The following is a 13,724-nucleotide window of genomic DNA, read 5'->3' as shown; positions in this document are numbered from 1 at the left end:
TCCCTAACACATGTACATGATAGCTTCCCTCTAACCATAGTCCCTAACACATGTACATGATAGCTTCCCTCTAACCATAGTCCCTAACACATGTACATGATAGCTTCCCTCTAACCATAGTCCCTAACACATGAACATGATAGCTTCCCTCTAACCATAGTCCCTAACACATGTACATGATAGCTTCCCTCTAACCATAGTCCCTAACACATGTACATGATAGCTTCCCTCTAACCATAGTCCCTAACACATGTACATGATAGCTTCCCTCTAACCATAGTGACCCTAACACATGTACATGATAGCTTCCCTCTAACCATAGTCCCTAACACATGTACATGATAGCTTCCCTCTAACCATAGTCCCTAACACATGTACATGATAGCTTCCCTCTAACCATAGTCCCTAACACATGATAGCTTCCCTCTAACCATAGTCCCTAACACATGTACATGATAGCTTCCCTCTAACCATAGTGACCCTAACACATGTACATGATAGCTTCCCTCTAACCATAGTCCCTAACACATGTACATGCTATCTTCCCTCTAACCATAGTCCCTAACACATGTACATGATAGCTTCCCTCTAACCATAGTCCCTAACACATGTACATGATATCTTCCCTCTAACCATAGTCCCTAACACATGTACATGATAGCTTCCCTCTAACCATAGTCCCTAACACATGTACATGATAACTTCCCTCTAACCATAGTCCCTAACACATGTACATGGCTAATAGCTTCCCTCTAACCATAGTCCCTAACACATGTATATGAAAGCTTCCCTCTAACCATAGTCCCTAACACATGTACATGATATCGTCCCTCTAACCATAGTCCCTAACACATGTACATGATAGCTTCCCTCTAACCATAGTCCCTAACACATGTACATGATAGCTTCCCTCTAACCATAGTCCCTAACACATGTACATGATAGCTACCCTCTAACCATAGTCCCTAACACATGTACATGGCTAATAGCTTCCCTCTAACCATAGTCCCTAACACATGTATATGATAGCTTCCCTCTAACCATAGTCCCTAACACATGTACATGATAGCTTCCCTCTAACCATAGTCCCTAACACATGTACATGATAGCTTCCCTCTATAACCACATGTCATATAATATCAGTCTATGATATATAAATATAACAAAATGTACATGATAGCTTCCCTCTATAACCACATGTCATATAATATCAGTCTATGATATATAAGTTTCTCTACATCTGTTATAACCCATTCTCCAGGATTGTAACAACAGGGAGAATTCTAGGTCATCATTAATGTTACCAGAGAAATACAGGCTCTTAAAAAATTGAATGGGATTTTCCTACTGAAAATTTCAATGAGATTTATCACAAAACATACTTAAAAATCTCAAAAAAGAAGAAGAAAATTCTGTAACTTGTAAATCTTGCCCCTGAGTTCGACATCAGAGCTATCTTGCTACGGTGAGTAAGGATTGACCTTGGAGATCGAGACTGTAATCTGTGAATCACCAGCAGGTTGAATCATCCAACCACTGTGTATCTACAGCAGTGAGACTAAAGTTAAAGTGGTATGTCATTGCCATCATTTCATTTCAAACTAGATCATTGATAGGTCATGCTCAGGCCCCATCAACTACAGTCAAACCTACTCTAAGGACCGACCACCTGTCTATAACAACCGATTTTCAGATCCCAGTTAACTAAAATAACCCAGTAATATAGTGACCAGTTGCCATAGCAACCATAATTTTGAGAAAAAGAAAGTGGCATGATCATCTACACATGGTTCACTATATTTGTGTGAAGATGCATTGAAATCGGCCCTTCGGTTTAGGAGGAGTTGTCCAGACAAACTTAAAGTTATGGTTCTTATCGGAAAAGATGTTTATAGTGACCAGTTGCCATAGCAACCTTAATTTTGAGAAAAAGAAAGTGGCATGCACATCTACACATGGTCCTCTATATTTGTGTGAAGTTTCATTGGAATCGGCCCTTCGGTTTAGGAGGAGTTGTCCGGACAAACTTAAAGTTATGGTTCTTATCAGAAAAGCTGTTTATAGTGACCAGTTGCCATAGCAACCATAATTTTGAGAAAAAGAAAGTGGCATGCACATCTACACATGGTCCTCTATATTTGGTTGAAGTTTCATTGAAATCGGCCCTTCGGTTTAGGAGGAGTTGTCCGGACAAACTTAAAGTTATGATTCTTATCGGAAAACCTGTTTATAGTGACCAGTTGCCATAGCAACCATAATTTTGAGAAAAAGAAAGTGGCATGCACATCTACACATGGTCCTCTATATTTGTGTGAAGTTTCATTGAAATCGGCCCTTCGGTTTAGGAGGAGTTGTCCGGACAAACTTAAAGTTATGGTTCTTATCAGAAAAGCTGTTATAGCGACCAGTTGCCATAGCAACCATAATTTTGAGAAAAAGAAAGTGGCATGCACATCTACACATGGTCCTCTATATTTGGTTGAAGTTTCATTGAAATCGGCCCTTCGGTTTAGGAGGAGTTGTCCGGACAAACTTAAAAGTTATAATTCTTATCGGAAAACCTGTTTATAGTGACCAGTTGCCATAGCAACCATAATTTTGAGAAAAAGAAAGTGGCATGCACATCTACACATGATCATTAATATGTGTGTGAAGTTTCATTGGAATCGGCCCAGCGGTTTAGGAGGATTTGTCCGGACAAAATGTGTCTCCAGACAGACGGACGGATGGACGGACGGACGGACAACCTGATTCCAGTATACCCCCCTAACTTCGTTGCGGGGGTATAACTATGTATTCATATATACATATCCCCCAGGAGATGCCACCAAAGACTCAGTAAGATTTTTTGTCACTGGTTGACTATCACTATTGATGTCATTGACCAGTTTTATCAGCTGATATTGAAGCTCGAAGGTAATACTATGATGATCTCCTGCAGGATATTGTTATATCTTGTATTACAGAGTATCAAAGAAGAACTGAAATTACAAACGTGAGTCCAACTAAAAATTGTCATGGACAGTTTGACAGGCTTTTTACCTACTTAGCATAAAAGACCTAAAGACTTAATATTTCTAAACGTAAAAACTATATATATATTTTAGAACATTTGATAGGCATTCATCCAAATTCTTGTTTTAAAATAAAGCCTGCATACATGTCAACAAAGGAGTTGGAAGAGGGGAGATAACTCATACAATGTGAATTGTTGGCATATCAAAAAGATCAAAGGAAATATTCAAAATGGTGTACCATGTTAACTGGAAATGATACCGAAAAACTAAATCAAAGAAATCATCAGAATGACATAATGCATAGATTTATGAAAAAAAAATCAAAAATATTTCAAAATTAAAAAGTTAAAATTTAGTGACCTTTTACCCCGCAGCGAACTTTTTTGCTTGACCTCTGAACTTACAACTTGTAATTAGAAAAGGGTGCTTCCATTGTTTTGATTGTTGTTCAGGCCTCTGGGGTAAAATGATGGACAGATGTTTAATCCATAGTGACAAATCTCTGAAGAAAGTTGGCAGTATCTTCCTCAAAATGGTTAAGAGTAGCACGCGATAATATGCACCTGGTGTTCTTCTGATCAACTGTCAGAAGTCTTTGTACCCATCAGGCCGAAAGTTATCTCATTGCAAAATCCTTGGTTAGAATGTAATTTGCACTCTCCTGTTAAATGCTAACTCTAGATCTACTGGCAATATATCTTTTTGTGACTCGTCTAGATCTGTCAGTCATGAATTTTATTGACCATTTATGAGGTTGCAACATTGACATGCCTTCTAGGATGGGGGTCATCCTCAAGGCTCTTAAATTCCACCACCAATCTTTTCACTGAAGCATATGAAGGGACATCTTCCCCTAGTGTTGCTACCATATCATTATGATATTCTCAAACATTTTTATTGCAAATATTGGATCACTGCTCTTTCATCGTCTTGGTCCATTTTGCAAAAGCTGCTTGTCTTGTTTACTTTAGAGTGCTACTTCGTCGATATAAACTAACCAAATAAGACCAGTCCTTAGGTACACGGCCCTATATAGTCAGAGAATAGTAGGACTTATAAAGAACATCCTTGAGTACCTCCTTCAACACGAGACTCACAACATATTAATCATCCCTCGTAATAAGATTGACCAATCAGGGACCACCATTTCCTGAGCAACATGGTTGTCATGGCAACAAAATCTATATAGTGCTACTTGTTATATCCTAATACCTCTTTATACCAAATTTGATGAAAATCAGACAATATCTTTTTTTTAATTTCATAATTTTTGGTTACAACATTTGACCAAAGATGAATGAAATTGGCCAAATAACTGAGGAGTTTTAACTCTTTATCCAAAAACTGTTACCATAGTAAACATACTTTGAAGAAAAAAAAGTTGAATGCACATATATACCCATGGTCCTTTATATTTGTATTAAGTTTCATTGAAATTATGTTTTATTCTTTTGTATGTGAGACTGAAATCCATGCAGACATGATATAACACATCAGGGATTTTTCTCACTCATTTTGGATGGGGGCTTTTTGCCTCCTTTTGAGAAGAAAACTTCAGAATTTGGAAGGAAATTTTCAGGAGTAAACTGCAAATTTTGAGACTTTGGCTGAATGAAATAAATTTGATTGGGAATGGGGCCAATTATTGACATCAAAAAGCCTCTGGAAAAAGCCCTGCACTACAGCCTGTTGTTAAATGTAGCAGCCATAATATTGATTACTGCTTCCTGTTGTTCCTATGAAATAAACAGGACAAAAATCAATATGTTCAAGTATCCCATTGAGAAGTCAGGTTCTACAGACAGCCCTCACATATCATTCCATTCCTGTGGATATTCAATTAAGTTTCTTTACGAATTGTCACTAAATAAGTATTTGAAGGAAAATGAAAAAGTTTCCGAACTTCTTTCGTCTGGCAAACATTGATTTCCTTACAAAACCTTCTTTAATTACTAAGTCATAATAGTTTTTGTAAGAAACCTTTCATAGTTTACCTAAAAGAAAACAAGAGGTCCACGGGGCCTGTATCGCTCACCTGGTTGGGTTTGACCAAATGTCAAAATAATGTTCATGTTCATATCGATAATAGATTTTAATTGTTGATCTCAAACAATACTATATATGGTTAAAGTGTGGTGTGGTGATCTCAACTGCTTTAAAGAAATAACCCAGAAATGAAGTCCAGACTCTGTAAGGGTTTGAAAAGACCCCAGGGATTGTTTTTTAAAAAAAAAGGACCCTTGGGCCTACTTTTATCAGGATTGTATTAATCTTGATGCTATGCATGGTAATGGGATGGTGATCTCAACAGTTTCAAAAATATAACCAAGACACTACGTATACGTACTGGTCAATCCTAAGGGAAATGAAAAGACCCCACGTCAGGATTGTGTTTATCTCTTGATGTCAAACAATGCTATAGATGGTTAGGGGGTGAGGCCGGGTCTCAACAGTTTCAAAAATATTAAAAAGAATTTAAGTCCCTATGGGTGGGGAAGACCCCAGGGCCTATATCTACAACATGATTTTGTTGATCTCTTTATGCCCAACAATGCTATATATGGTTATAGGGTGGGGATCTCAATGGTTTCTATGATATATAATTACGTAGGGGTGGGGCAATACTCCAGTAACTATTTATAAAAAATCTGTTTCCCTTCCTCAAAGATGTTTCTGACCAAATTTTGTTAAAATCTATTCAGTACTTTATGAATAAGTAGCAATTTAAAGGACTTAACTCTATTTCCCCAATAGGGAAATGCAAATATGCAAAATCTGTACCCCTTCCCCCAAGGATGTTTCTCACTAAATTGGGTTCAAATCCATCAATAACATTATGACTAAGTAGCAATTTAAAGGCATTACCTCTTATTTCCCCTATTGGGCCCTGCCCCTTTGGCCCCTTGGGGGTCAGAGTCACCATTTATGCAAAATCTGTACCGCTTCCCCCAAGAATGTTTCTGACTAAATTGAGTTCAAATCAATTCATAACTTTATGAATAATAGCAATCTCAATTTCCTTTATTTTCCCTGGATATACCAGTTATTGAGAGGAAAAAGCAGCTTTTCGCAAAAAATGACATTTTTCGTTAACCAAGGGGTCAGAACTAGTACTCTGCCAAACTAGAGTTGTTGTATCCCAAGGAATAACTAATCCCCCCCCCCCCCCCCAGGCATCTATAGTTGAGTAGGCTATTGGTGAGTGTAATCATATCTAATCCAGTCAGTTATTACATTTCATGAATAACAATATTAAGACACCAATCGATCCAAAACCAGCTCCAATTGATAAATATACATGATATACACTGTACACCATCCACTACTGAACTATTTAACACTCCTGATAACACTGTTAATTGACTTATGTTTATTTTAGTTGGGCATAACTTCATGCCAAGTTTTATTAAAATCTGTTTTGAAAAATGCATGTTGTACTAATTATACATGCCATGTTTTGTTGAAATCGGAACAGTACTTTAGGAGGAGTTGTCCGGACAAGCCTCAACTAATAAGAAGTCGATGGCCATTTTGAAAAATGCATTATGGTAAAAAAAAAGTTGAGATGCACAACTTCATGTTGTACTGATTATACATGCCAAGTTTTGTTGAAATCGGAACAGTTCATTAGTAGGAGTATCCGGACAAGATTTTGGGGATGATGGACGGACAGACGGACGGCCGGACGGACGGACGGACAGGCCGATTCCAGTATACCACCCCTAACTTCTTTACGGGGGGTGGGGGGTATAATAACTTCTATGAAAAGTGGCGATCAAACTCAGCCGAGCCATTTAGGCATTTAATGTTGTTACGGACGGACAAACCCAAATTAATAACTACAAACTGTTGGCTAACAATTCGATGGGCTTTTTCATCTCCTTAGAACTATTTTAGAACATTTGATAGGCATTCATCCAAATTCTAGTTTTGAATGAATCTGGCATCGGAGATATAATAACGTTTCAACAAAGGAGTTGGACGAGGGGAGATAACTTGTACAATGTGAATTGTCGGCATTTCCAAAAGATCTTTGTTTGGGGGACTTAAACATAACAGAAACAATAGGTCTTTTCACCAGCCCTAATAAAAACACTACAGATTATATTTGGGGATCAGTGAGGACTTTTCTACAAGTTTCAATTAGTGCATCCATCCTTTTTCTTTTTTTCCATAGACCTTAACAGTCATCTGACTTCAACAGACCCTTAGTACTATTGTAGTATACTCAGTTAAGCAGTGACCAGGTTTTCTTTACCAAACAATTTTCATAGCTGTGTAGAGAACTTCTGCCAATACTATTCAGTTTACACATATGTCCTTGATGTACTGTTGAAATCTTATATTGATAATTATGAAAATTAAATAATGGAGCTACTGCATCTGCCCATCCAGATTTTGACATTTTATTTACCTTTTTTTCTGCAAAAACTTATTAAGCCCATATCATCACTGAGGAGTCCTAAAAGTATGAAACAGTTGTCGTTTTTGACTTGATAGATACTGTATCTAAATCTCAATTTGTATTGAAAGTCGCAGTATATATCCGAGGCATATTGTGTACAATGCTTTCATAGTTTTACAAGTCTGAATGTAAAGTACAGTCAAACCTGGTTTAACGGCCACCTCTATATAGCGGTCACCTGTCTATAACGGCCATCTCATGGTCCTCCCAATGCATTTTGCTATACAACATGCCTCCATATAACGGTCACCTGTCTAACGCGGCCAGCGGTCACTAAAAATGGCTGGAAATGCCAGAAAAACTGCTGAATAACGGCCACTGGATCATAAAAAAATCTTCGACTCCGGCGAACATTACAACGTCCATTATGTGTATTGGCTATATCAAGAGAGGTAACTCTGGGTGCGTTCGTTAAGAACGTGGTTTTTGATTTCCGGCTATTTACGATACACACTGTCGAAAAACTGAACCTGTATATAAAGGCCACCTGTCTATAAAGGCCACTTTGACCGTATCCCTTAAGTGGCCTTTATAGACAGGTTTGACTGTATATCAAAATATGTAAAAGAACTTACCTGAGGATTCTGTTCAGGTTGTTTTGGTTTTCCTGGCTGATGTTGTAGGGATTGCTGATGAAGTGTAACCTGCTCCAATTGTTGTCCAAGTATTTCCCAGTTCATCTGAGGTAAAGCTGTCTCTATGTTATAAACATCAAAATCACCTTCACTCTCCTCATTATTGGAGTTATCTCCCCTGTCTATCACATTCGAATTATCTCCCTTGTTGCTATTCTCCTCTTTTTGGTCCCTGCTGCGTTTTGCCACTCTACCTATGGAGGAAGCCTCTCTAGTTGAAGAGTTCTTTGGAAGATTATCATTTGAATTACTTGATTGACTTATTATTGTTGACACTGATCGGCTATCTCTGTCATCAACATTTCCATTATTAATATTACTATTCAGATCTTTTGATATAAGACTGTTCACCCCATTGTTGAGTTGCTCAAATGAGTCTGAGGGATCACTCGGAGTATTCATTTCAGAAGAGAGTTGCGAGTTTGGAGCCGAACTAGTATCACTACAAGAACTCTCCGGGACCTGTTGACCTTTATGAAGGTCAAATGGCAATATATTACAGTTCACTTTTTTCAACTCAGCAAATTCCTGTGCAATGCTTAAAAAGTTAAGTTTTCTGATTCGTCTGCTTAATTCCTCATCGGATTCAAATGGTTTTCTGACCACTCTGCTAGAGGTGTTTCCAGAAGAATATGGAATGTTTCCCTCTGCTAACTGTTGACATTCTATAATAGTCACTTCACTCTCTGCAAGGTCCTTCAGAGGAGCAGAAAACTCAGAATAGTCCGATGACAGTGAATCACTATCGTGTTCATCACAAACTTTGTTAATGAGTCTGTTGGCAGGGAAGGCAAATGAGGGTTCAGCGGAAGGTTCTTTTTCCTCAGAGGAGCTGCGCTTTTCTGTAAGATAATCCTTCTCCTTGGATGAGTCCTGTTTATCAATATTGTCCGTGCATGACACATCCTTTAGGACAATATTTACATCCTCACTCTGAGACAAACTGTCCAGGTTTTTCTTGGTCATTTTCTGTTTCTCACTCCCATCATGCAATATTTTAAGTTCCTCAAGCTCGTCAGCAGTGTTGTCACAGGAACCACTATCAACAAAATATTTCCTCTTGGAGTACGATCTCCATGCTCTTTGAATACTGAAATAAAAAGAAAAAATCAAATTTTTATCAACAAACCTTTTACTGATCAGTGAGAATGTTAATTAAGTTATACAAGAGGCCCAAGGGCCATAACAGTCACCTGAGTCTTAAACATGTAACTATCCTCTATGTATTTAGAACAATGCATTTCTAAACAGTTCCTATACAAATAATAGTTCAGTTTTACACCTCCTCATAGTTCTAATCAATTTTGAATCATTTCTTTTCATTTTCTCTTCACTTTCATTCTTTGACCAGTCAATCTATTACTGGGACCTTGAACTTTGTTAGTCAAGGTCAACTATTTCAGTCAGCAACTCATTCTGTATATATGTTTATTATTAAGTTCTAGTGTTGAACATGATATAGTCACGCTAGTATCCGCCTTCGGCCCACGTTTGCCGAAGGGTTCATTGTTGTTTCTCCAGTTACTAAAACATTATTCTTATTGTATTTTATTGTATTTCCAGTACTTCTTATACATAGTATGTGATTGTATTTGTATTTTTTGTGTTTTGATAAAGGGGCGGATTGCCTCAAAAATTTTAAAAGCCTCATTGTCCACACTGTTTGAATTACTTCTTTGCCCCATATGTTTATTATCAAGGGTATACTTGTCAAAGTAATGAAAGAAAAACATTTGTATTGCAATCATTTTTGATAATTTGACCTTGAAACATTTCACACACCTTAATAAGAGCAGGTTCTTTAAAATGTGACAAAAAAAAACAATTTTGAAAGAATTTTGAATTTTATCGTTATTTTACTCTCGGCACAATAACAGAGTGAAAGGTCACTGTTGATTACTACATCAGCACACTGTTGCTACAGCATTGGTAGCTTAGTCAAGAATGTCTACACAGCGAGAGTGTTTTTTAACCTCTGTGGTGCCGGTAGGCCTGTGCTGCGTAATATGCAGTGTAAACACACAGTAGTGGTAGGCAAAAAAATAGACCTCTGATAAAACAAGAGGCCCATGGACCTTAACGGTCATCTGACAAACAATTACATCAGTGACACACCCCTCAATTAAGTATTATTACCATAAATTGTCTATACGCAGCCAGTTATGTTTCAGATCAAATTTGGTTTTTCTCAATTTTGTCGTATGGTTCAGACCAGCCTCACTTATATCAATTAAAGCATTAAGGAGTTGAGGAGTATAGCGTTTAAAGCAATATTTAACCTAGCATTTAAAGCAATATTTAACCTAAGTGCTTCTTTTTGGGGCCCTGCCCTTCTTTCCTCAGGGGTCAGACCTGTCTCATTTATATAAATTATGATTGTTGTCCCTTTATGATGTTTCAAACAAAATTTGGTTGTAATCAATTTAGGAGTAGCGTGCCAAATAATGCTCCAGACCAAATTTCATCAAAATCCATCCAGGCATTCAGGAAAGTAGGGTTTTAAAGGATTTACCTTAATTTCCCCTACTGGGCCCCGCCCCTCCGGCCAGATGGGGAGCGACACCCTCCATTTATATGACTATTGATCCTCTTTGCCCAATAATGCTCGAGACCAAATTTCATCAAAATCCATTCTAGCGTTCAGGACAAGTAGGAATTTAAAGTATTAACCTCAATTTCCCCTACTGGGCCCCGCCCCTCTGGCCCCAGTGGAGACACTCCCCTCATTTATATGTTATATGTTTGATCCCCTTTGCCCAAATAATGCTCCAGACCAAATACCATCAAAATCCATTCAGATGTGCAGGACTAGTAGGGATTTAAAGGAAATGTTGAAGAAGCCTGGCCGGACGCCGGATGCCGGATGCTGCACCATGGCATATGCTTACTGTAGAATTTGGTTTTATCGCCTCGTGAACAGCCAGGGTTATTCGAGGCGGGGTCTCTTTGTAGTAGTTGGTGACTACATAACTGAATAACATACAGGGACCCAACGCATGTTATCCATAGCAATTAGGGCCAATGGATACAACCACAAAAGGGACAAGAAATACAAATAAAAAATAAAAGGATGTAAAGGGTGATCGAGTGATGCAGCACCTTTGTGTTTATAGATGACTGCGTAGGTACTGCAGCACCTTTCACCTAGGTGGTCACCTGCAAGACCACTTGGATTTTATCAGTGTATTCCAGTTTCACCCTGGCACACTTCCAAAGTGATCAATATGTTGAAAAAACTTGTTTAAGTTATTGTAAAATAAACTTCAAAAACAAAAAGCCAAAACAGCACCAGCCACCAAGTAGTATCAGACTACTGTAAGAACACTATAAGATTCTTTCATGTGTGTGTGTGTGTGTGTGTAGTATAGGGATATTCCATCCCAACGGAGGAATATCCCTACCCCACATACAAGAGGCCCAGAGGGTCTGTATTGCTCACTTGGTTGATTTGACTAAACTTCAAAATAATGTTCATGTTCAATTTGTTGATGGTTATGGGGTGGGGATCTCAACAAAGATATAACAATGGAACTAATTTTATAGGGGTGGAGAAAGATCACAGGGCCTATTTTTTCCATCATTATTTTGTTTATCTTTTGTTGCCTAACAACGCTATATAAGGTTATGGGGTGGGGATATCAATGGTTTCAAAGATATAACAAAGGATTTAAGTCTTTAGGGGTCGCGGGGTCGCGGAAGACCCCAGGGCTTATTTTTTATAACAGGATAATAACCAAGAGGCCCAGGGACATTATATTTATTTGAACAAACTTTGTATCCCTTCACCCAAGCATGCTACAGTATCAATATCAAGTCCCTGGGCCTCTTGGTTATTGAATGAAGTTGTTTGAAGATATAGCCTTTTTCACCCATGTGACCTTGAATGAAGGTCAAAGTCATTTATTTGAACAAACTTGGTAGCCCTTCACCCCAGCATAGTACAGACCCAATATAAAGTCCCTGGGCCTCTTGGTTATTGAGAAGAAATCGTGTGAAGATCAAAGCCTATTTGATCCATGTGACCTTGAATAAAGGTCAAGGTCATTCATGGGTCAAATAGGCTATAATCTTCAAATGACTTCATCATTGTGTACCTACCCAGTCAACTATCAACACATCATTGTGTACCTACCCAGTCATATAGATATACCAACACATCATTGTGTACCTACCCAGTCATATACCAACACATCATTGTGTACCTACCCAGTCATATACCAACACATCATTGTGTACCTACCCAGTCATATAGATATACCAACACATCATTGTGTACCTAACCCAGTCATATAGATATACCAACACATCATTAATTGTGTACCTACCCAGTCATATACCAACACATCATTGTATACCTACCCAGTCATATAGATATACCAACACATCATTGTATACCTACCCAGTCATCTATCAACACATCATTGTTTACCTACCCAGTCATATAGATATACCAACACATCATTGTGTACCTACCCAGTCATATAGATATACCAACACATCATTGTGTACCTACCCAGTCATATAGATATACCAACACATCATTGTATACCTACCCAGTCATATAGATATACCAACACATCATTGTGTACCTACCCAGTCATATAGATATACCAACACATCATTGTGTACCTACCCAGTCATATAGATATACCAACACATCATTGTGTACCTACCCAGTCATATAGATATACCAACACATATATATCATTGTGAACTTACCAAGACATCTAGATATACCAACATACCAACCTATCATCACAGTAAACATTGACATTGATTATTTCTAAAATGTGTTCATGCTAAAATGGAAACTGACAAAGACAAAAATGTTGGTGTTCAGAGAACGAAACACAATTAAGCCTGTAAGGCAGTATAGCAATGCAAACCAAGAGTCAGGTCTGGTTGTAGGGTTCCTGGCCTCCATTTCTCCATATTGGGTAAGCAAGTAGCCTTCCTTCTCTCTTCATAACACGATGATAATTACACACAGGCTAGAACATGCTTTCCTGGAACAGGCAGCAATGACTCATCCCATGCCTAACGGAATTCTGTCTGCCTATTGCCAAGGAAATCATATCCAAGACGGATTTGCAGCGTCAGTTTTTATTTTGATACAAGATAAAATTGATTTGAAAAAAGTCCATGAATTTTATTTCGCAATCAAATCACACAAGTTATTGTGTAGCGACATGCAGATGGTTGCACTGTATTGTATGTTTATGCCATAGTGACCTTGTGTGACCTATTGACCATGCAGCTCATTAGCTATCAGGTAGTAACCATGCGTTCATATATATATTTTGTTATATTATTGGGCCAATAGTAATAGCCATATACCTGTCAGTATAAGATTGATGAAATGTAGAAGTCAGAACTTGCTAATAGAAATATCAAGCTATTACCAACTTTATTACACAACCAAACATTCAGCATTAATCTTATAGACAATAAACATTACACAACCAAACATTAAGTATTAATCTTATAGACAATTAACAATGTTTTCACCAAGGCAATGTCTCCAAATCAAAAGGGTATACAGGCTATAAAAAAAGTCTGAAAAACAAGTTTGAGCTTGTAAATAATTTAGAATTTACAATCGTGTTT

General features: G+C 37.8%; 1 protein-coding gene across 2 annotated transcripts in view; it reads right to left on the bottom strand.

Annotated features, from left to right (window-relative positions):
- LOC117342674 (myb-like protein P) overlaps positions 1-13,724 on the bottom strand; it is a 93,299-nt gene that overhangs the window by 61,932 nt on the left and 17,643 nt on the right. For both annotated transcript variants that reach the window (XM_033904879.1, XM_033904880.1), the window contains exon 4: positions 8,058-9,207. In XM_033904879.1, the coding sequence (XP_033760770.1) occupies positions 8,058-9,083 (1,026 nt within the window). In that variant the 5' untranslated portion in view covers positions 9,084-9,207. The remainder of the gene's footprint in view (positions 1-8,057; positions 9,208-13,724) is intronic.

This window comes from Pecten maximus, chromosome 14 (assembly GCF_902652985.1).
Source record: "Pecten maximus chromosome 14, xPecMax1.1, whole genome shotgun sequence".
Lineage (NCBI taxonomy): Eukaryota > Metazoa > Mollusca > Bivalvia > Pectinida > Pectinidae > Pecten > Pecten maximus.
This window is presented reverse-complemented; position numbering and strand designations above follow the sequence as displayed.